General features: G+C 40.8%; 1 protein-coding gene and 1 pseudogene across 1 annotated transcript; both read left to right on the forward strand.

Moving 5' to 3' along the window:
• The first annotated feature begins 414 nt into the window (after positions 1–414).
• On the forward strand, positions 415–27,803 carry LOC111525879 (mas-related G-protein coupled receptor member X1). Its single transcript, XM_023191535.2, has 2 exons — positions 415–1,223; positions 26,761–27,803. Exon 2 carries the CDS (start codon positions 26,786–26,788, stop codon positions 27,752–27,754), a length of 969 nt encoding a protein of 322 aa, XP_023047303.2. The 5' UTR covers positions 415–1,223; positions 26,761–26,785; the 3' UTR covers positions 27,755–27,803.
• Positions 5,106–5,710, forward strand: LOC111525859 (annotated as a pseudogene).
• Positions 27,804–27,993: the final 190 nt, after the last annotated feature.

Genomic DNA, 27,993 nt, shown 5'->3' on the forward strand with positions numbered 1-27,993 from the left:
ACCACCACACCTGGCTAGTTTTGTAGAGACAGGTTTTCACCATGTTGCCCAGGATGGTCTAAAACTTGTGAGCTCAAGCGATCCACTCACCTCAGCCTCCCAAAGTGCTGGGATTATAGGAGTGGGCCATCAGCCGGCATTCTTTTTGTCTTTTCTAATATTTTATTTTATGTCTTCTGAATTGTATCCTATAATTGAAAGTCTTTTTCCACTTTGATTTAAAAACTATTTGGCTATGGCTCCTCTAGGTAATTCTATTTTCGTTATAAAATTTTAAGTAGTGTATTTGGATTTATTCTCAAATCATATACAAAGTATGTTTCACCTTTATTTTTTTCTCACAGCAACTCAGTTGTCCTAATCCCATTCATTGAATAGTGCCTGTTTTACACACTACTTTGATATACAACCTTTATCATAATAGGTATACATTGACGATATTGCAAGTCTTCATCCATCACTGTAATACAGCAAATATTACAATAAAGTGAATCACATGAATTTTTGGTGTCCTGGTACATGTAAAAGTTATGCTTACACTGTATTGTAGTCTATTGAGTGTGCAATGGCATTATGTCTAAAGCAATCTACATACATTACTTAAAAAATACTTTTTTACTAGGAAATCATAACCATCATCAGAACCTTTATCAGCCAAATGCTTTGCTGCTAGAGGGTCTTGCTTGATATTGATGACTGCTGAGGTGCTGCTGAAGGTAAGACAGGCTGTGCCAATATCTTAAAACAAGGCAACAGTGAAGTTTGCCTCGTCGATTGACTCATCCTTTTATGAAAGATTTTAATGTAGCATGCAATGCTATTTGATAGCATTTTATACACAGTAGATCTTCCCTTAAAACGGAAGTCAGTTCTCTCAAACCTTGCCACTGTTTTTATCAAGGAAGTTGAACAAGATGGAAAGTGATGGGAGAGGCTTATATATATTGGATATGGGACAGAGGCCAAGAATCATCTCAGGTAGGGTTTGTGTCTCCAATACCTCTGGCCGCTGATTTGTCCATAGTCCTCATACAGGAAATAACAAGTCTGTCCAGCATCTTCATAAGTCTGGATTGACCACCAGCTTTGAGTCCAGCTCCTGTAGGCATCTCCTGAATTAAGCAAAACAGAAGGGTCTTCTGAAATCACTGAATCCCAGAAAGGCCCTCCACCTTTAGCACAAGGGAAGTCTTCACCGCTGGACAAAAGAGAAAAAGATAAGGGTAAGTACCAAGAACTGTCTTCTTCCATAGTCAGTTATGGTTTTTGCTATAAGATCGTTTCTGTTTCTACCTAGGTGCTACAGGCAGGGGATCATGAGCTTGTTTCAGGAAAAGACAGGAGACATGAAGTTTCCTTCTAGAAACAGTGCTGCCAACTCAGACTGTGTTGAGCTTCAATCGGGATCCCCGCTTCTGATTTATCTCCCCATATCACCCCCCATATCACCTCCTTTATTTCAATCACTGAATCTGTCCTCATGGAGAGAATGCTGCCTCTCACATTCATTTAAGGAGCAAGGGGACATGCAGGCATTGCTTCATAGAGTTGAACTGCTGTAGAAGCAGGTTTTGTTGTTTTGCTTACTTTTCTAAATTTTTCTTCCTTGCCCGTCTGGAAAGGTTCGAGGAAGAAACAGATGGTCCCAACCGAAATGGTTGAGGAGTGTTTCATGAGGGAAGTATTTACAAAGATGTGCAAAGTTAAGGGAAAGAGACAATGCACTGGTCAGAACCCTAAGCAGCAATGCATAGGGGATCACTAAGTCCTCCCCTAGGCTGAAAGGACAGGGAAGGAGCAGTTACCATTGTTGCCATGGCCATAGCTGTAGCCATAGGGGTGGGAGAGCACCAGCAGGCAGGTGGAGAAGCCTTGCATGGCCAACACAAAACCACACAGCCTGATAAGATTTGGATCTGTGTCCCCTTCTAAATCTCATGTTGATTGTAACTCCCAATATTGGAGGGAGGGCCTGGTGGGAGGTGATTAGATTGTGGGGATGGTTTCGCATGAATGGTATAAACACCATCCCCCTTCGGTATTGCTGTAGTGATAGTGAGTGAATTCTTATGAAATCTAGTTGTTTAAAAGCGTGTAGTGCCTCCCTCTCTCTGTATTGCTCTTGCTCTCACCGTGTGAGATGCCTCTCTCTTCCTTGGACTTTCACCATGATTGGAAGCTTCCTGAGGCCTCCCCAGAAGCAGAAGCTGCTATACTTCCTGTATAGCCTATAGAGCAATGAACCAATTAAACCTGTTTTCTTCATAAACCTGCCAGTCTCAGGTATTTCTTTATAGCAGTGTGAGAATGAACTAATACACAGGCAGAGAACCAGGAGGTGGAAACCCCAAGTGGCTCTCCTGCTGTCCTCCAGTCACCTGCTGGTGTGTCCCAGTGTCACAATTCCACCAGAAGCTAGAATTAAAATGAATCCCACTGATGTGGGATATAAAAGCCACTCTCTTGGGATGTCAAATGGGATAGAAAAGAATGGAAAGCAAAACCTCATAGCAAATGAGACGATCCCTCTCACCATCTTATATCATCCTAATTACTGGGCATTCTCTGTCTAAAGGTGATTGATTTCTTTCTCATTTTAGCTCTATAGGACTACTTTAATGTTTGGCATGTCTTTCTCTACTGTCACTTCTATGCAGAAATGGTTGTATTCATCAAAAATGCATAGAAAATAAAATGTAATTTAAAAAAGAGATAACATATCTTTTTGGGTTTGGAATATAAGTTTGGTGGCTCTAATAAAGAATGAAGTTGAAATATCTTAAACAAGATGGTACAATTGTACCTCTGGGTCTCTAGGTTCTGAATCTGCAGATTCAGCAAACCACAGGTGGAAAGTATTTTTAAAATAAGGTTATGGCAGAGGTATGCATGTACTGAATAGGTACAAACTTGTTTTTCCTTGTCATTACTTCCAAAAAAAAGTGTAGTAAAACAAGAATTTACATAGCAATTGTATTTTGTCAGTTATTCTAAATAACTTAGAAATGATTTAATGTATCTGGGAGAAAGAGCATAAGGTGTGTACAAATATCGCATCTTTTTATATAAGGAAACTGAGTATCTGCATATTTCGGTGTGTTCTGGGGTTCCAGAAGCAAGCACCAGTGAATACCCAGAGATGACTATCTGTGAGATCTGAGCTGGAAACTCCAAGGCATCGTACATCAGAATTCCAAAACTGCAGCTCCCCAGTCCCCAGGGAGGTACCCTCATCCTTGTGATCCTACGTGGTTCACAGCCACATTAGCATTCCAGCGTGATAAAAAAGGGTGGAGGAAAGGAAGAACTTTGCTCTTTTGATTGATTCTATGAGCCAGGACTTGCTTACCTCACTTTTGTGCACCTTTCATTGAACAGCACCTGGTTATACAATGGCACCCAGCATCAAGGAAAACTGGAATGTGGGTCCTTGTGCTGCCTTTAGACTCGCAGAATTATTATGTGACCAAAGAGGAAAATCAATATTGGAGCAACCTAGCAGTCTCTTCAGCCCCTCACTGTCTCTGATTCTGTGCTCACATCAAGATTTTTCAGGAACTCCTCAGAAAGAATAAATGATGGGGCAGAGAACAGTACAGAAGTCTCGTGCAGGGCTCCAGGGACCAGGGGTGGGTACTGGACCTGCTCTTCATGTTGTGATCACAGGAAAACACTTTAATACTCTAGGCCACGGCTTCATCTTATGTTATACGAGGGTAATACCATAGATGGTCTTTAAGGAACACACGCTAAATGTTAGCGATACCACAGTGAAAAAGATAGGCATGACTTACTCCTTATGGAGCTTCAAGTTTCATAAGGAAGACAAACATATCATACCATAAATATAGATGGACGAAGTGTTTAGTGCCCTGAATGTGGATAACAGAGTGTGGATAACAGAGGTTCTCCTTTTCCTCCCATTTCCTTTTCGTGTCAATCAGGGTGGTGGCAGCTTGTCTATCTAAGAGAGCTCATGATGGATGCATTCACTTCTGATGTTCCTCTGTACCTCCCAGAGGAGGGTGTGTCTTCTTTCCACCCCAAGAGTTCCTGCCCATGTGCGTTCTTGGGATTCCAGAGAAAAGGTGGCCTCTGATAGGCAAAAAGGAACTCCTGAATTTGTTCCTAAATGCCTTTCACTCTCGTCTATATTTTTCCCTATTTGATTTGCTTCTCCTTCTCTATCTGAAATTTGTTTAGGTTAGTTTTTTTTTTAACCCATAATTTTGACTGCCAACTTGGATTTAACTTGAGAATCCCTCCTCTCCTTTATACCCTCTAACATGTATAATCGACACAGAGTGGTGCTGTAAAGGGCTGGTCAAAGACTGGACCAGCCCTAGTCAGCCCTGTTGGGCTCAAATTCATACTATATAAGTCCCAGAACGAATAAGTCACTCTTTTTGTGTTCCAATGCATTCTTAGCCATATGGGAATAACACTCACTCTTACCTCCTAAGCTCTTCAGATAATGAAAAGAGACAATATCTTAAAAACTCTCAATCAGCTCCTACTATTCAGATTAGACCCAGTCTTCATTCTCCAGTTAAAATCTGCATGAATAGCTCTCTTACACTCCAAGCCCTACACCCTCCTGTTTCCCCTCATGGACATACAGATGTTTACATCACAAATAAATAGTATATTTGGATTTATCTTCAAATCATATATAAAGTATGCTTCCACCTTTATTTTGTTTCTCACGGCAACTCAGTTGTCCTAATCCCATTCATTGAATAGTGCCTGTTTTACACACTACTTTGATATCCAACCTTTATCATAATAGGCATACATTGATGATATTGCAAGTCTTCTTCCATCACTGTAATATAGCAAATATTACAATAAAGTGAATCACATGAATTTTTGGTGTCCCAGTGCATGTAAAAGTAATGAACCAAAGATCTCCTGAGAGAATGAAACAGGTTTACATTGTGTATACCCAGCAGAACACTTAGTAGTCCCCCATACATATTCCCACACTTCAGTTATGTCCTTCAGTTGCACTCAGACCTCACCCTCACTTACTCTTTCCTCTGCTTTATTGCTGAGCAATTCAGCTCAGACCTACATCCTACGCAAATACTCTGTACAGCTGACTGTCTGTCCTGTGGCCCATTTGGTACCGCTGCCGCTGCCCCACACACCTGTCAGCGGTCGTGTGTGTCCTGCTCTGGGCCCTGTTCCTACGGTGGAGTATCCTGGAGAGGATGTTCTGTGGCTTCCTGCTTAGTGATGCTGATTCTGTTTGGTGTCAAACATCAGATTTCATCACAGTCCCATGGCTGATTTTTTTATCTGTGGTTCTCTGTGGGTCCAGCCTGGTCTTGCTGGTGAGGATCCTTTGTGGGTCCCGAAAGATGCCGCTGACCAGGCTGTACATGACCATCCTGCTCACAGTGCTGATCTTCCTCCTCTGTGACCTGCCCTTCGGCATTCAGTTTTCCTATTTTTATAGAACCACATGGATTTGGGAGGCTTACATATTGTCATGTTCATCTAAGTTTCCATTTTACTTTCTTCTCTTAACAGCAGTGCCAACCCCATCATTTACTTCTTCGTGGGCTCCTTTAGGCAGCGTCAAAATAGGCAGAACCTGAAGCTGGTTCTCCAGAGGGCTCTGCAGGACATGTCTGAGGTGGATGAAGGTGGACGGCGGCTTCCTGAGGAAACCCTGGAGCTGTCGGGAAGCCCATGGGGGCAGTGAGGAAGAGCCTCTGCCCTGTCAGTCAGACGGGACTTTGAGAGCAACACTGCCCTGCCACCCTTGACAATTATATGTGTTTTTCTTAGCGTTGCACCTCAGGAATGTCTCAGTGGTTCCTCAAGGTCTTCAAATTGATTTTTATCTAATCTGACAATTGCAGTTTTCAACATTAGAAAGCATTAGTCTGATAACACAATGTTTAGATTCTCCTTGATATTGCCAATACATTTTTCCTGTTATCTTGCATTGAATCTTTCTTGCTGAACACTTTTTCTGCAATTACCTGGTATTGAAAGTAGTTCCTGTCCAAAACCTTAAAACTCTTCCTTATACTTGTTTGCTACCTGATTATATCGAAAGGGAGGATTTCTCATTAATGTCTCAGACTATGTTCCCCTGAAAATCATGTTCCCTTCTACGACTGGAGGCATTATGACAGTTGGAAGCTCGATTCTAAAAAAATGAGTTCTGCTATCTCTACGTTCCATTGTATTTTCAGATATAGAGCAAAATAATGTACTTAGAGACAAACTCTCTCTTCATAAAAAACAGTCTAGAAAATTGGTTTTATGAAAAGTCCTCTGCTGCAATTGTCCACAGCATGGTGACACATTGGCCTTGGTTTCTAGTAAAGACAACCATGGCCCCTTCCCTTTGAGACTTTGAGAACTGGTAAGTTTTTATTTAGCTCTTCCTGGACTAATAGACCAGTGAGGAGCCCATAAATATGCCCCACCAGTACCATTTAGGCCACTGAAAACTTCAATATTGGTTTCAAAGTGGAAATTATCTTGAAAACAATTTATTCTTCACTTACAGATACTTTCAGCTGTAGAATTCTTCATTCTTCCAGGTTTTGTACAAATTGTTCTGGGTGTAACTTTCAGTTAGTTTTATGGCTGTTAACATGAGAAGCAAGACTGAAAACATCTGACCTTTCCATGCTAATGTCAATTATAGTATCTGGATAATAACTTACAGTGGTAACAGTTACAACTTATTTTGAATGTACTTAACGACACTGAATTGTACACTTCAAATCATTATAGTTAGAAAGTGTATGTTATGTAAATTTTAACACAATTAAAAACAGTTAATTATGGAAATGGGATCAGTACAAAATTCAGGACTATGCTCCACCAATGGTTATCCCTTCCACAGATAACTCAAGCAGACAGAAGAGACCACCAAGAGAAGATGTGACATCACAGTGGACTGTGTGCTGCTCACAGACAGTGAGGCTGCCCCTCAGATTGGCCCTCACTGAGGGGAGCTGACAAGTGCAATTTGAGTATGCAGGAGACAGTACAAAGTAGCTATGAAAGTAATAAATAAGTATATAGTTTTCAATTTGTCCAACAAAATTTATTGGTGGCTTTTCTCACACTATTCACAATGTTGAATTCAGGTCCCCTCAGTCCAGATCCATTGCTCTTCCAGCCCCAGCACTCTGCTGATGCTGAATCCCATCTGTTCACCCTCAATTTCCAAATTTCCAGGACGTGGCTGTAGGTGAGGGTTTCCTACAGGTTGGAGGAAGCAGGAAGCCAGTGTTTGCAGCCAATGCTCCATGCCAAAGCTTTGATGTGATGTCTTTAGTTCAGATCGAGGTTATTGGGAGAGTCCACTCAGGGAGTCTGTGATATCGATTGTACAGTTTTGGCTAAAGATGTTGTCTGTCATGGGGAATTCTGTAGAGAATTTTCACCTGGCAATTGAATCAAATAATTTTGTTTCTAACTTGGAAACCTGCTTATTTTGATGTTAGTGAAATTCTTTTTCTTTTGACAGAAGAAAACTTCAGCTTTATGAAAGCTTAGATTCTGTCCCTGAAGCCCAATCTGAACTCACTTGACCTCAGCATTACTTACAGCACTTACAACAGTGTACTTGAATTATCTGTCCTCACTTCTTTCTCTTCAACCGTACTCTGAGGTCTTTTAAAGCAAGGATTGTGTCTTCGAATTTCTAGTGCAACAGACTAGGTGTGGAATTTAGAAGATGTTTGGTAAATATTTTTCTGAAGTATCTCCCGCCTGAAAATCACAGGTTCATCCAACATCTTGCAAAGGCTGGCTCGGTCACCAGGTCTCACTGGAACTCGTATAGGCACCTCCCACTTAACAGAGTGTCCTCTGCAGTTGGTCATCCTGAGAACAGCTGTTCCCTTTCATTGCAGGTCTGCTCACTGCCTCTGGGAAGAAGAACGGAGGGGATGTGGGAGTCTGCTCATGAGCTGCCTTCTTTCCAAGGTCAATGATATCATTTCCTCTTGGTTTCATATCAAGGAGGAGCATGCAGGACATTCAGGAGTGTTCTCCAGAAAGTGAGAAAATACATGAAAGTCTGTTGGTACTTTTGGGAAGCTTCCATTCTAACTATATTTTAGGCATGAATTCAACAAACATTGAATTCTAATTCATCAGGCACTGTGCTAATTCTACATAAAAGCAACAGCTTTTAAATAAGTCTCTCACTAATACATTCTATGTCTATAACCAATCTTTTCTACTTCTTGAAGAAAATATATTGATAGATGCCGAGAAAATGCTGAGCCTTTGTGGCCATTCACTGATGCTCTAGTACACCTGGGCTCAAGGACAGTGAGTCATCACAATCACAAGAACCAATTGGATCTGTTTCTTGTCCTGCTTTGCCAGTTAAACTTCTTTGTATAATTACCTAATTTACCAAAATACCGCACAGATCCATGAAAAAATAGTATAAAAGAAGAACTGCAGTTTCCATAAAAACTAATGTGAACACTCAAATGGAAAATAAAAGCAGGTTCCAAATTATTGTTAGTTTAGTAGATGTAAGTCTTCCAACTCTACAAAATTAAGCAAAAATGAGAAATATAGAATGATTTGCTAGGACAGAATGCTATGTATCTGATGCTAAGATCTACAAATAAACTAATCTAAACTGCAAATCATAGACAATGATTGACAGATATGCTTTCAGCCAGACAGAGTAGAATTCTATTTGCTGAACCCTACACAAACAAATATTCCACAGTCTAGCTCTATTATAGTGAAAGAATTCTGATAAAATTGAAATGTTCATATTACAAATGTATCATTTTTAAAAATACTGATTAACAGTCATTTTCAATTAATCTAAGCACTTGCATTCCTGAATATATCATTAAGTGGGTTTTACATAGCAATATCTCTCTTTTTCTACTATTTATTCTATAAATACATACTGAGCATCATCTATTCTCTAGCTTGCATGCTAGACACTTGGGAGTCAAAGTAAACATACCCACATTCACAGAGTGCATAGCCTGTGAAGGAATGACACTAGTGCAGGAAAGACTGCCTCCCAATGTGACACATGCTGTCCAAGCATTGTGTTTGTGGCTCAAAGGTGCTCAGAGGAGAGGGTATCTAAAAATTCCAAGTTATTTGGCTGCCATTCTGAAGAGGAATGCCACACCAAAGCACCCAGCTAAAGCAGGACAACATGATTTTAATAAATTAGAGAATGTTTACCAGGTGGATACTCATGGAAGGCAACAATCTTAGCAACAATTTTATAATTGACGACATCACAAAACTAATAGGCTGAATCTTACAACAACCCTCAGTCGATAGTCCAACATCACACTAATGCACAATTCCCGAAAAGATTTTCAAGAGACCCTGCAGTTGCTTAGGCCACAGACATTGCAGAACTACCTACTACCATTACCCTGTGTTCTAGCAGAAGAAGCCCTTGCCTTCAGGCAAACCCAACTAATATCTAGAAATCCTAAGATGTGTAGGGAAGCAGGATATGCAAGTGCCAGAATGGGAAGAACACTGGACCTGGTTTCAGGAATTTGGGATTCTCAAGCTGACTGCATGGCCAGCATGGATCACATGCTCATTCCAGGAAAATCAAGCAGAAGTGAGGTTATGGGATTGCCCCAGGCTGAAACCGTTTCATTTGTGCATTTGTGCTTATATATCTCTTTTCAGAATATGTGGGTAAGGTGTGATTTTACCATAACCATGGACTGAAGATAACTACTATTATGATCCTGACAGCCTGAGAAATTTACGTCTCTACACAGTGACTGTAATCACAGTAAGAGTATGTTCTTCTCACCTATGCGGCAGTGACCTAGAGTCTGAAAAGTCTGCCGAGATGTTTGTTCTATAAGACGGTATGGTATCAGTCGGGCACCATTATTGTCAATGCATCAATGCTGGCTACAGATATAGATGACATTTGTTTGCTGTTATCTAGCAGTGACAGCAGAGTATAGAAGAAGAAATCTCAATGCTCATGCCCATCATATTGGTCCAATTATTCTGGAGCTTTGCAGGATGCAAACACAAGGAAGGAGAGCAGAGACAGAGCAGATCTCTTTCCTGAGTGTGTATGTAGAAGTGAGTGGATCATGGAAGGCTTCGTGTCATAGGTAGAATTTTAACTGAAGACTACAACTGACCCAGCATTATTATTATAATTATACCCTCTGCAAATTTTGCCAGTCATGTAGATTTTTGTATTGGGCAAAGAGAGATAAATAGGATCCAACAGATGGAAATGGGAGAAAAGATAATTTACAGTGGCACTGTTAATAAAAGCATAGAGTTTTTTAGTGAATGGTGAATAATTCATATATGAGTTTTATTCCTTGTGCCACCTCATGTATTTGGAATGGCAAGATCCCTCTTAAATAGAATCACAAGGCTGGAGTGCTCTGAATAATGAGCATTATCTTTTCTGGCCTTGAAGTGATAGGGCTTGCTGTTAGTTTTGTGATATTCATAAGAGTGAGTTCTATAATAATATAAGCCCAGAGAGGGCCAGACAGGTCAGGCCAACAGGACAAATCAAAATCAATGCCCAGCTCTCCTTACTCTCCTCAGAGTGATATATCCAGACCTCCAGGGTCAGAAGACATGGATGAAAAAAACACACACAAAAAAAAGTGTGGGGGTTAGGGGAGAAGAGAGAAGCAATGAATGCAGCCCCTTCTCTGGAGCAGCATTTTTACCTACAAAAGGCCCACATTGGGAGTAAGGGAGATAGTTAATCTGTGAATTAAATCAACATTATAACTGTCACATAAAAATTCAAACCTAAATTCTGCATAGCTTGATATGGATATCCAAAAATTCCTGTTCAAATTCTGTGTCACCTAGCACCTCTTTGTAACATAATATCTATAGTGTCTTGATATTTAGTTTAATTCTCCTGTTTTAACATCTTAGTACACATGTGAGAGAATAATACATACCAACCTCAGACATTCTGAAGTTGAAGAAAATTGTCATTTCCATTCCACGTGTGCAGGCACCCTTGCCTTCTTATCAAAGACATGTACAATTATTGCTGAGAGTAGAGATGCATGATTCAGCCTTAAGTTGTGTCTGTAAAAGTGTATGTATTCATTTGAAGAGTTACTGGAAACAAATATGATAAAAATTTAACATGCGCTTAATTTTGTGGAAGATGTCTGTTAATGCTTACTACCTTATCTTCTAGCCTATGTGCCTGGTTTACAAACTTCCTTCCAGCATACCCCATGTCCTCATTCTTGGTGACTTCAATATCCATAGAGATAAGTCCATACAATGAACAGACCTTTCAGTCGGTTTTTAAGTTTTTACTATGAATTAATTGTAGACTACGAAGAAGTTACGAAAGCAGTACAGTGAGTTCCTGTACGCCCATCACCCAACCTACAGCAATACTTACATGTTAAATAAATGTATTGTCAAAACCAGGAAATTGACGTTGGTATCATCTAATTATCTACACCGCAAATCTTATCAGATTTCACCAAATAGCTACAGCACAATCTTACCAAATTTTACCAGTGTTTGCATGCACTCATTTTTGGAGTGAGATATTCCTCTATGTTTCATTCCACAATATTTTGTCACAGGTGTAGATTCATAAACACAATCACATTGAACATAGAAGTGTTTCTTCAAGACAGAAGAATTCCCTTGGGCTCCTTCTAATGTCACACACACAGTGTGCTTCTTCCCAAATCCCTCTAATCACTGATCTATTCTTCATGTCTGTAATTTCATCATTTCAAAAGTGTTACATAAGTGGAATCATACGATATCTAATCTTTTGACTTTGGGTTTTTTTATTCAGCATAATGTCCTCGAGATTCACCTGACATTTTCCAGCTACTGATAGTTTATTGCTGACTTTTTTATACTACTGAATAGTATTCCATTGTGTGGATGTACTATGCTTCGTTTCACTATTCACAAGTGGAAAGACATTGCTGTTTTTTTTTTTTTTAACGTGGCATTTATAAATAAAGTAGCTATACACATATGTGTACAGACTTTTTTATTTTACTTTAAGTTCTGGGATACATGTGCATAATCTGCAGGTTTCTAACATAGCTATACATCTGCCATGGTGGTTTGCTGCACCTATCAACCCATCATCTAGGTTTTAAGCTCTGCATGCATTAGGTATATGTCATAATGATTTCCCTCCCCTTGATTCCTACAACCCAACAGGAAGCGATCTGTAATGTTCCCATCCCTGTGTTCAACAGTTCTCATTTTTCAACTCCCAATTTTGAGTGAGAACGTGCGTTGTTTGGTTTTCTGTTCCTGTGTTAATTTGTTGAGAATAATGGCCTCCAGGTTCATCCATGTCCCTATTAAGGACATGAACTTATTATTTTTTATGACTGCATAGTATTCCATAGTGTATATGTGTTACATTTTCTTCATCCAGTCTATCGTTGATGGGCATTTGGGTTGTTTCCAAGTCTTTGCTGTTGTAAATAGTGCTGCAATAAACATACATGTGCATGTGTCTCTATACTAGAATGATTTATAATCCTTTGGATATATACCCAGTAATGGGATTGCTGGGCTAAATGATATTTCTGGTTTCACATCCTTGAGAAATCTTCTCACTGTCTTCCACAATGGTTGAACTAATTTACACTCCTATCAACAGTATAAAGGCTTTCCTATTTTTCCACAGCCTCATCAGCATCTGTTCTTTCCTAAATTTTTTTTTTTTTTGACTAATTTTTTGTATTTTTAGTAGAGACAGGGTTTCACCATGTTAGCCAGGATGGTCTCAATCTCCTGACCTTGTGATCCGCCCCCCTCGGCCTCCCAAAGTGCTAGGATTACAGGCGTGAGCCACCACGCCCAGCCTCCTAACTTTTTAATAATTACCATTCTGATTGTCGTGAGATGGTATCTCATTGTGGTTTTTATTTGCATTTCTCTAATGACCAGTGATGATGAGCTTTTTTCCATATGTTTTTTGGCCGCATAAATGTCTTCTTTTGAGAGGTGTCTGTTCATATCCTTCACCCACTTATTGATGGGGTGGAGGTGTTTTCCTCTTTTAAATTTGTTTAACTCCCTTTAAGATTCTGGATATTAAATCTTTGTGAAATGGTGAGATTGCAAAAATTTTCTACCATTCTGTAGGTTGCCTGTTCCCTCTGATGATTTTGCTGTGCAGAAGCTGTTTAGGTTAATTAGATCACATTTGTCAATTTTGGCTTTTGCTGCAATTGCTCTTGGTGTTTTCATCATGAAGTCATTGCCTATGCCTATGTCCTGAATGCTATTGCCTGGATTTTCTTGTGGGTTTTTTTTATGGTTTTGGGTTTTACATTTAAGTGTTTAATCCATCTGGAGTTTATTTTTGTACACGATGTAAGGAAGGGGTCCAATTTTTGTTTTCTGCATATGGCTAGCCAGTTATCCCAGCACCACTTATTAAATAGGGAATCCTTTCACTATTGCTTATTTTTGTCAGGTTTGTCGAAGATCAGATGGTTGTAGATGTGTGGTGTTATTTCTGAGGTCTCTGTTCTGTTTCACTCGTCTATGTATCTGTTTTGGTAGCAGTACCATGCTGTTTTGGTTACTGTACCCTTGTAGTATAGTTTGAAGTCAGGTAGCGTGATGCCTCCAGCTTTGTTCCTTTTCCTTAGGATTGTCTTGGTGATACAGGCTCTTTTTGGTTTTAAATGAAATTTAAACTAGTTTTTTTCTAATTCTGTGTAGAAAGTCAATGGTAGCTTGATGGGAATAGCACTGAAACTATAAATTACTTTGGGTAGTATGACCATTTTCATGATACTGATTCTTCGTATCCATGAGAATGGAATTTTTTTCCATTTGTTTGTATCTTCTCTTATTTCCTTGAGTACTGGTTTGTAATTTTCCTTGAAGAGGTCTTTCACATCCCTTGTATGTTGTATTCCTAAATCTTTTATTCTCTTTGCAACAATTGTGAGAGGGAGTTCACTCATGATTTGGTGCTCTGCTTTCCTATTATTCGTGTGTAGGAATGCTTGTAATTTTTGCACACTGATTTTGTATCCTGAGACTTTGCTGAAGTTGATTATCAGTTTAAGGAGTTTTGGGGCTGAGACAATGGGGTTTTCTAAATATACAATCCTGTCATCTGCAAATAGAGACAATTTGACTTCCTGTCTTCCTATTTGAATACCCTTCATTTATCTATCTTACCTGATATTCCCTGGCCAGAACTTTCAATACTGTGTTGAATAGGAGTGGTAAGAGGGCATTTCTGTCTTGTTTCCAGTTTTTAAAGGAAGTGTTTCCAGTTTTTGCCCATTCAGTGTCATATTGGCTATGGGTTTATCATAAATAGCTCTTATTATTTTGAGATATGTTCCACCAATACCTAGTTGATTGAGAGTTTTTAACATGAAGGGATGTTGAATTTTATCAAAGGCCTTTTCTGCATCTATTGAGATAATCACATGGTGTTTGTTATTGGTTCTGTTTATGTGATGGATTACACTTATTGATTTGTATATGTTGAACCAGTCTTGCATCCCAGGGATGAAGCTGACTCGATCGTGGTGGATAACCTTTTTGATGTGCTGCTGGATTCGGTTTGCCATTATTTTATTGAGGATTTTTGCATCAATGTTCATCAGGGTTATTGGTCTGCAATTTTCTTTTTTTGTTGTGTCTCTGCCAGGTTTTGGTATCAGGATGAAGCTGGCCTCATAAAATGAGTTAGGGAGGAGTCCTTCTTTCTCTATTGTTTGGAATAGTTTCAGAAGGAATGGTAACAGTTCCTCTTTGTACCTCTGGTAGAATTTGGCTGTCAATCCATCTGGTCTTGAACTTTTTTTCATTGATAGGCTATTAATTACTGCCTCAATTTCAGAACTTGTTATTAGTCTACTCAGGGATTTGGCTTCTTCCTGGTTTCATCAGAGGAGGGTGTATATGTCCAGGAATTTATCCGTTTCTTCTAGATTTTCTAGTTGATTTGCTTAGAGGTGTTTGTAGTATTCTTTGATGGTAGCTGTATTTCTGTGGGATCAGTGGTGATATCCCCTCTATCGTTTTTTATTGTGTTTATTTGATTTTTCTCTCTTCTTATTTGCTAGTCTAGCTGGTGGTTTATCTATCTTGTTAATGTTTTGAATAAGTCAGCTTCTGGATTCATTGATTTTTTTTTGAAGGGTTTTTCGTGTTTCTAGCTCCTTCAGTTCTTCTCTGATCTTAGTTATTTCTTGTCCTCTGCTAGCTTTTGAAGTTGCTTGTTCTTGCTTCCCTAGTTTTTTAAATTGTGATGTTAGGGTGTTGATTTCAAGCCTTTTCAGCTTTCTGATGTGGGCATTTGGTACTATAAATTTCCCTCTTAACACTGCTTTAGCTGTGTCCCAGAGATTCTGGTATGTTGTCTCTTTGTTCTCATTGATTTCAAAGAACTTCTTTATTTCTGCCTTAATTTTGTTATTTACCCAGTAGTCACTCAGGAGCAGGTTGTTCAATTTCCATGTAGTTGTGTGGTTTTGAGTGAGTTTCTTAATCCTGAGTTCTAATTTGATTGCACTGCAGTCAGAGAGATTGTTTGTTATTGTTTCCAATCTTTTGTATTTGCTGAGGAGTATTTTACTTTCAATTAAGTGGTTGATTTTAGAATAAGTGCTATGTGGTACTAAGAAGAATGTATATCCTGTTGATTTGGAGTGGAGAGTTCTGTCAATGTCTATTAGGTTTACTTGGTTCAGAGCTGAATTCAAGTCCTGAATACCCTTGTTAATTTTCTGTCTCATTGATCCAATATTGACAGTGGGATGTAAAAGTCTCCTACTCTTATTGCGTGAGCATCTGAGTCTCTTTGTAGGTCTGTAAGAACTTGTTTTACGAATGTGTGTGCTCCTGTATTGAGTACATACATATTTAGGATAGTTAGCTCTTCTTGATGCATTGATCCCTTTACCATTATGTAATGCCCTCCTATGTCTTTTTTGATCTTTGTTAGTTTAAAGACTGTTTTATCAAAGGCTAGAATTGCAACCACTGCTTTTTTTTGCTTTCCATTTGCTTGGCAAATATTTTTCCATCCTCTTATTTTGAGCCTATGTGTGTCTTTGCACATGAGATGGGTCTCCTAAATGCAGCACACCTATGGGTCTTGACTGTTTATCCAATTTGCCTGTCTGTGTCTTTTAATTGGGGTATTTGGCCCTTTTATATTTAAGGTTAATATTGTTATGTGTGAATTTGATCCTGTCATCATGATGCTAGCTGGGTATTTTGCACATTAGTTAATGCAGTTTCTTCATAGTGTCATTGGTCTTTATATTTTAGTGTGTTTTTGCAGTGGCTGGTACCAGTTTTTCCTTTCTATATTTAGTGCTTCCTTCAGGAGCTCCTGTAAGGCAGGCCTGGTAATGACAAAATCCCTCATAATTTGCCTGTCGGGAAAGGATTTTTTTTCTTCTTTGCATATGGAGCTTAGTTTGACTGGGGTTTCTGCAGAGAGATCTGCTGTTATTCTGATGGGCTTGTGTTTTAGGCAGCCTGACCTTTCTCTCTGGCTGCCTTTAACATTTTTTCCTTCATTTCAACTTTGGAGAATCTGACAATTATGTGTCTTGGGGTTGCTCTTCTCAAGGAATATCTTAGTGTTGTTCTCTGTTTCCTAAATTTCTCTGTTTGCTCTGTTTCCTAAATTTGAATGTTGGCCTGTCTTGCTAGGATGGTGAAGTTCTCCTGGATAATATCCTGAAGTGTATTTTTGAACTTGGTTCCATTCTCCCCATCACCTTCAGTTGCACCAATCAATTGTAGGTTTGTCTATTCACATAGCCCCAGATTTCTTGAAGGTTTTGTTCGTTCCTTTTCATTCCTTTTTTTCTCTAATCTAGTCTTCACACCTTATTTCAGTAAGCTGATCTTTGCTCTCTGATGTTCTTTCTTCCACTTGATCAATTTGGCTACTTATACTTGTGTATGCTTCACAAAGTCCTTGTGCTGTGTTTTTCAGCTCCATCAGGTCACTTATGTTCCTCTCTGTACTGGTTATTCTAAGTTAGCAGTTCCTGTAACCTTTTATCAAGGTTCTTAACTTTCTTGCATTGGGTTAGAATATGCTCCTCGCTCAAAGGAGTTTGTTATTACCAACCTTCTGAAACCTACTCTGTCAATTCGTCAATCTCATTCTCCGTGCAGTTTTGTGCTGTTGCTTGAGAGGAGTTGTGATACTTTGGCGGAGAAGAGGCTTTCTGGTTTTTGGAATTTTCAGTATTTTTGCATGCTTTCCTCCTATTTCTGGATTTATCTACTTTTGATCTTTGAGGCTGATGACCTTTGGGTGGGGTTTTTGTGTGGGGGTGTTTTAGTTGAAGTTGATGTTGATGTTATTGCCTTCTGTTTGCTAGTTTGTCTTCTAACAGTCAGGCCCCTCTTCTGCAGGTCCACTACAGTTTGCTGAAGGTCCAATCCAGACTGTTCACCTGGGTACCACCAGTGGAGGCCGCAGAACAGCAAAGATGGCTGCCTGATCCTTTCTCTGGAAGCTTCATTCCAGAGGGCCACTGGCCTGATGGCAACCAGACCTCTCCTGTATAAGGTGTCTGTCGACCCCTGTTAGGAGGTCTCTCCCAGTTGGGAGGCACGGGGGTCAGGGACCCACTTGAGGAGGCAGTCTGTCCCTTAGCAGAACTGGTGCACTGTGCTGGGAGAACCCCCCTTGTCAGGATCAGCTGCTCTCTTCAGAGGCAGCAGGCAGGAAAGATTAAATCTGTGGCAGTTGCACCCACAGCCTCCCCTTCCCCGACATGTTCCATCCCAGGGAGATAGGAATTTTATCTGTAAACCCCTGCTGGACCTGCTGCCTTTGCTTCAGAGATGTCCTGCCCAGTGAGGAGGAATCTAGAGAAGTAGACTGGCCACAGCTGCTTAGCCGCCCTGTGGTGAATTCCACGCAGTCCAAACCTCCAAACCTCCCAGCCTTCTTAGCACTGTCAGGGGAAAACCGCCTAGTAAAGCCTCAGGAATGGCGGATACCCCTCCCTCCACGAAGCTCCATCGTTCCAGGTTGACCTCAGACTGCTGTGCTGGCAGTGAGAATTTCAAGCCAGTGGTGCTTAGCTTGCTGGGCTCTGGGGAGTGGGACCCATTGAGGGAGACCACTTGTCTCCCTGGCTTCAGCCCCCCTTCCAGGGGAGTGAATGGTTCTGTCTCACTGGGGTTCCAGGCACCACTCGGGTATGAAAAAGATTCCTGCAGCTAGGTCGGTCTCTGCCCAAACAGCTGCCCAATATTGTGCTTGAAACTCAGAGCCCTGGTGGTGTAGGCACACGAGGGAATCTCCTGATCTGCAGATTGCAAAAACCATTTGAAAACCGTAGTACTGGGCTGGTAGCACAGTTCCTCACAGCTTCCCTTGATTAGGGGAAGGGTGTCCCCTGGCTCCTTGCACTTCACAGATGAAATGACGCCCCACCCTGCTTCTCATTGCTCTCTGTGGCTTGTACACACTGCCTAACCAGTCTCAATGAGATGAACTGGGTACCTCAGTTGGAAATGCAGAAATCACCAGTCTTCTGCGTTGGTCCCGCTGGGAGCTGCAGACCAGAACTGTTTTTATTTAGCCATCTTGGCTCCTCTCCCGTACAGATTTTTAAGTGAACATAGTTTCCCAGTTTCTGGGATAAAATTTCCAGGTTCTAGGATACACTGGATTGCTGGATTGTATGCAAATGCAAGATTTCCCAGAGTAGCTCTAATATTTTACTTTCTCATTGGCAGTGTATGAAACCTCCAGTTCCTTCAAATCTCAGCTAATATTTGAAACTATCAGTATTTTATATTTTAGCCATATTGAGAGGGTAGAGTGGTATCTCGTGACTTTTATTTATTGTCCTAAACATTAGTGATGTTGAGCATCTTTTTGTGTGTTTATTTGTCATGCATATATGTCCCTGCTGAACCATCTGTTTATCTTTTGCCCTGATTGACTCTAGCTCTCCACTAACTCCATGCCTATTCCCATAGAACTGAGTGTGGCTGGAACTCAACACACAACCATGCCTAGCAGTTTCACTGTACATTTACGACCTTGAACCTGAAATGTTCACTTATATCTCCTGAACAGTCATGTAACATTTCCATAATTGCCTCTCATCTCCAAAGGAAAACCTTCAGCCATCGTCTCTCTCCTGAAACCACCTACTCTTCATTTATTTTTTTAATCACTGTCAGGTGATGCTCTTCTGAGAATTACTCAGTCTCCACAGAGCGAACCTACCTGCCCATCTGCCTCTCAGTGCATCTCTCCGCATTTTCTCTCATGCCAGGAAATGGGCTCTGCAAATTCCGGTTTGAAACCACCCTTTCCATTTGTGCAGTTTCCTCTGTTCCCTCCCCAGAAACATTTTATAGCATTATTGCCTCTCCCTTCTACATCTTCAATGTTTCCTTTTCTAATGGATCCTTTCATTGCAATTGAAACACTCCATCCTATCTGTGGCATAAAACACCATCTAAGCGGTCATTCATCTCTATCCACAGCCTGATTTATCTTTCTTCCTTTAGAAAAAAAAAATCTTCCAAAGAGTTTTCTGTACTCGTTATCTTCATTTCCTCACCCTTCCTCGTATCTTCTCATATCTCTATTTCCCTCTCTTAGCTAGATCATTAAATGTATGTTTTTTGTTTGAAAATTTATTTGTGACATTGTAATACAGTCAAAGCTTTAAAAAATAATCTTTAAATACACTCACTGAAAACTGTCATTCCCATGTTAGGTCCTCAGGCATCCTTGCCTTGTTAACAAAGACATATCCTATTATACTTAGTAATAAGCTTATATTAATTCACAAACATTTAATAATAAAACAACTATATTTTTTGTCATACAATATATACATTGGCATGCATTCTTTTTAAAAAGTCTAATTCTAGAGGGCCTTTTATATTAGGTTTGTTGTTTATTTTGGGTAGCTAACAGAGTATTCCATTGCACAGATAGACCATAATTTATACAGTGTTGATGGCCATTTTCGCTGTTACAAGTTTTTGACTGTAAATAACACTGCATTTATTAACTTAGTACATAGATCTTTTGAACATGCACAAATATGTCTCTAAGATAAATTCCTAGATGAGGAATTACAGAGAGAAAAGGATGATACTTTATACGTGCTTTCATATGTTGAAAATTCCTTCACTGGAAGTTGTATCCATCTGCATCCTCAGCAGAAATGAGTGAGGGTACCTGATGCCACTCCATCCCCACACTGCATGCTATAAAACTTAATGGTTTTTAATACTTTGGTAAGTAAAATAGAACTCTGTAATTTCAGTTGGCATGTCTTTCATTATGAGTTGAATTTATCCTCTTTCCGTATGTTTAGGAGCCATTTTTATTTTTTAGAAATTGTGAATCATGACTTAAAGTTATTTTCTTATTAGCTTTTTCAATTTTGAATTATTAACATCATTTAGAAAAATTTGTATCAATAGAGAAAATTTATACTTTGGCTATAATATACATTACCAACTATCTCCCTGTTCATTTATTTATTTAATTTTATTAATTTACTAATTTATTTTTTGAGATGGAGTCTCGTTCTGTCGCCCAAGCTGGAATGCAGAGGCACAATCTTGGCTCACTGCAACTTTCAACTACTAGGTTCAATCCATTCTCTTGCTCAGCCTCTCGAGCAACTGGGATTACAAGCATGTGCCACCACAACCAACTAATTTTTGTATTTTTAGTAGAGACCAGGTTTCACCATGTTGGCCAGGCTGGTCTCATACTCCTGACCTCAGGTGATCTGCCCGCCTAAGCCTTCCAAAGTGCTGGGATTATAGGGGTGAGCCACCACACCTGGCCACAGTTTATTTATATCTTGATTATGATGGTTAATGTTATGCTAAAAAAAAAAAAAAAAAAACTTTTTTTTTTTTTTTTTTTTTTTTGAGACAAAGTCTGATTCTATCAGTCAGGCTGGAGCGCAGTGGTGTGATGTTGGCTCACTGTAACCTCCGCGGCCTGGGCCCAAGCTGTCCTCCCACCACAATGTCCCAAGTAGCTGGGACTATAGACATGCACCACCACACGTGGATAGTTTTTGTATTTTTTGTGGAGATGGGTTTTCACTATGTTGCCCAGGATGGTCTCAAACTTGTGAGCTTAAGCAATCCACCCCACATGGCCTCCCAAAGTGCTGGAATTACAGGAGTGGGCCATCACAGCTGGCCTTCTTTTTGTCTTTATAAATATTTTCTTTAATATCTTCTGAATTGTATCCCATAATTGAAAGTCTTTTTCCACTTTGATTTGAAAACTATTTGGCTATGGCTCCTCCAGGTAATTGTATTTTCATTATAAAATTTTAAGTACTGTATTTGGATTTATCCTCAAATCATGTGTAAAGTATGTTTCCACCTTTATTCATTTCACACAGAAACTCAGTTGTCCCAATCCCATTCATTCAACAGTGCCCGTTTTACACACTACTTTGATATACAACCTTTATCATAATAGGCATACATTGAAGACATTGGAAGTCTGCTTCCACTACTGCAATAAAGCAAATATTACAATAAAGTAAATCACATGAATTTTTGGTATCCTCGTACATGTAAAAGTTATGCTTACACTATACTGTAGTCTATTGAGTTGCAATGGCATTATGTCTAAAGCAATGTGCTTGCATTACTTAAAAAATACTTTTTCACTGGGAAATCATAATCATCATCAGAACCTTTATCAGCCAAACGCTTTGCTGCTGGAGGGTCTTGCCTGATGTTGTTGGCTGCTGAGGTGGCTGCTGAAGGTAAGACAGGCTGTGCCAATATCTTAGAACAAGACAACAGTGAAGTCTGCCACATCAACTGACTCATCCTTTTATGAAAGATTTTAATGTAGCATGCAATGCTATTTGATAGCATTTTATACACCGTAGAACTTTTGAAATGGGAGTCCATTCTCTCAAACCTTGCCACTGTTTTTATCAAGGAAGTTGAACAAGATGGAATGTGATGGGAGAGGCTTATCTGTACTGAATATGGGACAGAGGCCAAGAATCATCTCAGGTAGGGTTTGTGTCTCCAGTACCTCTGACTGCTGATTTGTCCATAGTCCTCATACAGGAAATAACAAGTCTGTCCAGCATCTTCATAAGTCTGGATTGCTCACCAGCTTTGACTCCAGCTCCTGTGGGCATCTCCTGAATTTAAGCAACACAGAAGGCTCCTCTGAAGTCACTGAATCCCAGAAAGGCTCTCCACCTTTAGAACAAGGCGAGTCTTCACCGCCGGACAAAAGAGAAAAAGATAAGGGTAAGTACCAAGAACTGTCTTCTTCCATAGTCAGTTATGGTTTTTGCTATAAGATCGTTTCTGTTTCTACCTAGGTGCTACAGGCAGGGGATCATGAGCTTGTTTCAGGAAAAGACGGGGACATGAAGTTTCCTTCTGGAAACTGAGTGCTGCCAACCCAGACTGTGTGAGTTTCAACTGGGGTCCCCTCTTTGATTTATCTCTCCATATCACCTCCCTTATTCCAATCACTGAATCTGTCCTCATGGAGAGAATTCTGCCTCTCACATTCATTTAAGGAGCTAGAGGACATGCAGGCATTGCTTCGCAGAGTTGAACTGCTGTAGAAGCAGATTTTGTTGTTTTACTTACTTATCTAAATTGTTAATCCTTGCCTGTCTGGAAAGGTTCGAGGAAGAAATAGATGGTCAGAACTGAAATGACTGAGGAGTGTTTCATGAGGAAAGTATTTACAAAGATGCACAGGGTTAAGGGAAAGAGACAATGCACGGGTCACCACCCTAAGCAGCAATACATGGGGGAGCACTAAGTCCTCCCCTAGGCTGAAAGGGACAGGGAAGGAGCAGTTACCATTGTCACCATAGCCATAGCTGTAGCCATAGGGGTAGGAGAACACCAGCAGGCAGGTGGAGAAGCTCTGCATGGCCAACACACAGCCACACAGGCTGATATGCTTTGGATCTGTGTCCCCCGCACCCAAATCTCATGTTGATTGTAATTCCCAGTGTTGGAGGGAGGGTCTGGTGAGAGGTGATTAAATCGTGAGGATGGTTTCTCATGAATGGCTTAATGCCATCCTCCTTTGGTACTGCTATAGTGATAGTGAGTGAGTTCTCATGAAATCTAGTTATTTAAAAGTGTGTAACACCTCTTCCCTGTCTCTCTTGCTCCTGCTCTCACCGTGTGAGATGACTTGCTCCCCTTTTGCCTTTCACCATGATTGGAAGCTTCCTGAGGCCTCCCCAGAAGCAGAAGCTGCCATGCTTCTTGTATAGCCTGCAGAGCCATGAGGCAATTAAACCTGTTTTCTTCATAAATTTCCCAGTCTCAGGTATTTCTTTGTAGCAATTCGAGAATGAACTCATACACGGGCAGAGAACCAGGAGGTGGAAACCTCAAGTGGCTCTCCTGCTGCCCTCCAGTTTCCTGCTGGTGTGTCCCAGTGTCACAATTCCACCAGACACTGAATTAAAAAGAATCCCACTGATGTGGTACATAGAAGCCACTCTCTTGGGATGTCAAACAGGATAGAGAAGAATGTAAAGCAAATCCTCATAGCAAATGAGACTATCCTTTCACCATCTTATATCCTCCTAATTCCTGGGACAGTCTCTGTCTACAGGTGATTGATTCCTGTCTCATTTCAGCTCTATCAGACTACTTTAATGTTTGGCATGTCTTTCTCTACTGTCACTTCTATGCAGAAATGTTTGCATTCTTCAAAAATGCATAGAAAATAAAATACAATTTTAAAAAGGGAACATATTTTTTTTAGAATATAAGTTTGACCCCTCTCATAAAGATATGAAGTAGAAATGTCTTAAATAAGAAAGTACAGTTGTGTCTCTGGGTCACTAGGTCCAGAATCTGCAGATTCAACAAACCACAGGTGGAAACTATTCCAAAAATAAGGGTATGGCGGAGGTGTGTATTTACTGAACAGGTACAAAATTGTTTTTCCTTGTCATTACTTCCAAAATAACACAGTAAAACAAGAACTTACATAACATTTGCATTTTGTCAGTTATTCTAAGTAACTTAGAAATGATTTAATGTATCTGGGAGAAAGTGCATAGGTTTTGTACAATTACCACGATTTTATATAAGGAAACTGAGCATCTGCAGATTTTGTTGTGTGCTGGGATTGCAGCACACACATCTGCCATATAGGAAAGGCCCTGTGAATACCCAGAAAAGACTATCTTTGAGATCAGTGTTGGAAGCTCCAAGGCATCGTACATCAGAATTCCAAAAACTGCTACTCCCCAGTCCCTAGAGAGTTGCCTTCATCCTTGTGATCCTACATGGTTCCAGCCACATCAGCATTCCAGCATGATGGAAAAAAAAATAAGGAAAGGAAACGTGTTACTCCTGCTATTGGTCCTGTGAGCCAGGACTTGCTTATATCACTTTTGTGCATCTTTTGTTGAACAGAACCTGATCATACAATGGCACCCGACATCAAGGAAAACTGGAATGTGGGTCTTTGTGCTGCTTTTAAACTCTCAGAATTTTTATGTGACCAAACAGGAAAATGAGCAATGGGGCAACCTAGCAGTCTCTTCTGCCTCTGACAGTCTCTGATTCTGTGCTCACATCAAGATTTTTCAGGAACTCCTCTGAAATAATGAATGATGGGGCAGAGAACAATACAGAAGTCTCATGCAGGGCTCCAGGGACCAGGGGCTGGTATTGAGCCTGCTCTTCGTGTTGTGAACTCATGAAAACACTGTAATTCTCTAGGCCTTGGCTTCATCTTATGTTATATTAAGATAATACCATGGATGATCTTTAAGGAACACATGCTAAATGTTGGTAATACCACAGTGAAAAAGACAGGCATGACTAGTCGTTATGAAGCTTCAGGTTTCATGAGGAAGACAAATACACCATTACCCTAAATATAGATGGACAATGTGTTTAGTGCCGTGAGTGTGGATAACAGAGGTTCTCCTTTTCCTCCCATTTCCTTTTCGGGTCAAGCAAGGCTGTGGCAGCTTGTCTTTCTAAGAGAGCTCATGATGGATGCACTCACTCCTGATGCTCCTCTGTACTCCCAGAGGAGGGTGAGTCTTCTTTTCACCTGGAGGCCTCCTGCCCCTGTGCATTCTCGGGATTCCAGAGCAAAGGTGGCCTCTGATAGGCAAAAAGGAACTCCTGAATTTGTTACTAAATGACTTTCACTCTTCTCTATTTTGTTCCCTATTTGACTTGCTTCTCTTTCTCTATCTGAAGTTGTTTTAGGTTAGTTTTTTTTTTCTTTTCAACCCACAATTTTGCCTGCCAACTTGGATTTAATCTTGAGAATCCCTCCTCTCCTTTACCCCCTCTAACATGTATAATTGACACAGAGTGGTGCTGGGTGTAAAGGGCTGCTCAAAGACTGGGTCATGAGTAAGCCCTGCTGGTCTCAAATTCATACTATGTAAGTCCCAGAACAAATAATTCACTCTTTTTGTGCTCCAATGCATGATCTTCCATATGGGAATAATGCTCATTCTTACCTCCTAGGCTCTTCAGATAATTAAAACAGACAATACTTAATAAACTCTCCGTCAGCTGCTCTTATTCTCCCAGATTAGACCTAGTCCTCATTCTCCAGTTGAAATCTGCATGAATATCTCTCTTTATACTCCAAGCCCTATATATCTCCTATTTCTCCTCATGGACTCCTCACATACAAATGTTTGCATCAACAAAGAAATGAACCAAAGATCTCCTGAAGGAGAGAATGAAATAGGCTGACATTGTGTATGCTCAGCAGAACACTTAGTAGTCTCCCATACATATTCCCACACTTCAATTACCTGCTTCAGTGGCACTCAGACTTCACCCTCACTTCATCTTTCCTTTGCTCCATTGCTGAGCAATTCAGCTCAGACCCACACCCTACCCAAACACTGTGTACAAAAATGCTTCTAGGTGTTCAGTAAAGCCACATTGGGTCCTCATTTCAAAGGCACATCAGTGGTCAATTTCAGGTTTGGGGCACACATCAATAATTCTTTTTAACACAGATAGAACTGTCCACAAATAGAATTCTGATGAATGAAATTTTCTACATCTAATTAAACATGTGTGTTCTAATAACTTACATTGTGCTTTCATTTTTATTTTCCATTTCACCCAAATCTACCATTACCATTAGGCTCCTGATGCATGCATTCATTCATTGAATGAATATTTATGAAGAGCACAGTGTGCTGCTCAGGGAAATAGGCACTAGGACTATAAAACATAAAATGTGGTCCTGTCTGCAATGACTGACACACTCAGTTATTTCTCACCCACCAGGCCCAGCCATTTTCACACTTATTCTAGCAAAGGTCACATTGTCCTCTGATTCATAATGAGTGGACTTCTTTCCTGTCCATGGATGATCAGTCCTAGTCATGAGGGTGTCACAACCACCTCTTAGTGTATCTGAATTCCTCCACCTGAGAGAAAATGTCAGGCCTAGGATAGAGTAATTATCGGGTCCACAGCCCTGGCCACTTGAGTGGGGGTGTTTTGGTCCTAATGTTATTCCCACGTCAGTACAGAACTTGTGTGGCAGTAGAGAGAGGTCAGGCTTCAGAGTCAACAAGAACTGTATTGCGAACTGGATTTGAGGACCCCCACCTTTTGATAGGTGACTTACTCTCTGCAAGTCTCTGATCTCTCCTCTTTAATTGAGGAAGTAAATCCCACATGGCAGGGTGGTGGGGAGAATCAGAGATCACACAGCTGGTGATCACATCTGGTTTCTGTTTCCAGGGTCACCAAACTAGGGTTTCTGAGCATGGATCCAACCATCCCAGCCTTGGACACAGAACTGACACCAATCAACGGAACTGAGGAGACTCCTTACTACAAGCAGACCTTGAGCCTCATGGGGCTGACGTGCATCATTTCCCTTGTCGGGCTGACAGGAAACGCGGTTGTGCTCTGGCTCCTGGGCTTCCGCATGCACAAGAACGCCTTCTCCATCTACATCCTCAATCTGTCCATGGCCGACTTCCTCTTCCTCAGTGGCCGCATTATATATTCCCTGTTAAGCTTCATCGGTGTGCCCCAAATCATCTCTAAAATCCTCTATCCTGTGATGATGCTTTCCTACTTTGCAGGCCTGAGCTTTCTGAGCGCCATGAGCACGGAGCGCTGCCTGTCCGTCCTGTGGCCCATCTGGTACCGCTGCCGCCGCCCCACACACCTGTCAGTGGTGGTGTGTGTCCTGCTCTGGGTTCTGTCCCTGCTGCGGAGCATCCTGGAGTGGATGTTCTGTGGCTTCCTGTTTAGTGGTGCGGATTCTGTTTGGTGTCAAACATCGGATTTCATCACAGTTGCGTGGCTGATTTTTTTATGTGTGGTTCTCTGTGGGTCCAGCCTGGTCCTGCTGGTCAGGATTCTCTGTGGATCCCGGAGGATGCCGCTGACCAGGCTGTACGTGACCATCCTGCTCACAGTGCTGGTCTTCCTCCTCTGTGGCCTGCCCTTCGGCATTCAGTTTTTCCTATTTTTATGGATCCACGTGGATTGGAAAGTCTTATATTGTCATGTTCATCTAGTTTCTATGTTCCTGGCCACTCTTAACAGCAGTGCCAACCCCATCATTTACTTCTTCGTGGGCTCCTTTAGGCAGCGTCAAAATAGGCAGAACCTGAAGCTGGTTCTCCAGAGGGCTCTGCAGGACACGCCTGAGGCGGATGAAGGTGGAGGGCAGCTTCCTGAGGAAACCCTGGAGCTGTCGGGAAGCCGATCGGAGCAGTGAGGAAGAGCTTCTGCCCTGTCAGTCAGACGGGACTTTGAGAGCAACACTGCCCTGCCACCCTTGACAATTATATGCGTTTTTCTTAACCGTCTGCCTCAGAAATATCTCAGTGGTTCCTCACCGTCTTCGAATAGATGTTTATCTAACCTGACAGTTGCAGTTTTCACCCATGGAAAGCATTAGTCTGACAGTACAATGTTTAGATTCTCCTTGATATTACCAACTTATCTTCCCTGTTA

This window comes from Piliocolobus tephrosceles, chromosome 13 (assembly GCF_002776525.5).
Source record: "Piliocolobus tephrosceles isolate RC106 chromosome 13, ASM277652v3, whole genome shotgun sequence".
In the NCBI taxonomy this organism is placed as follows: Eukaryota; Metazoa; Chordata; class Mammalia; order Primates; family Cercopithecidae; genus Piliocolobus; species Piliocolobus tephrosceles.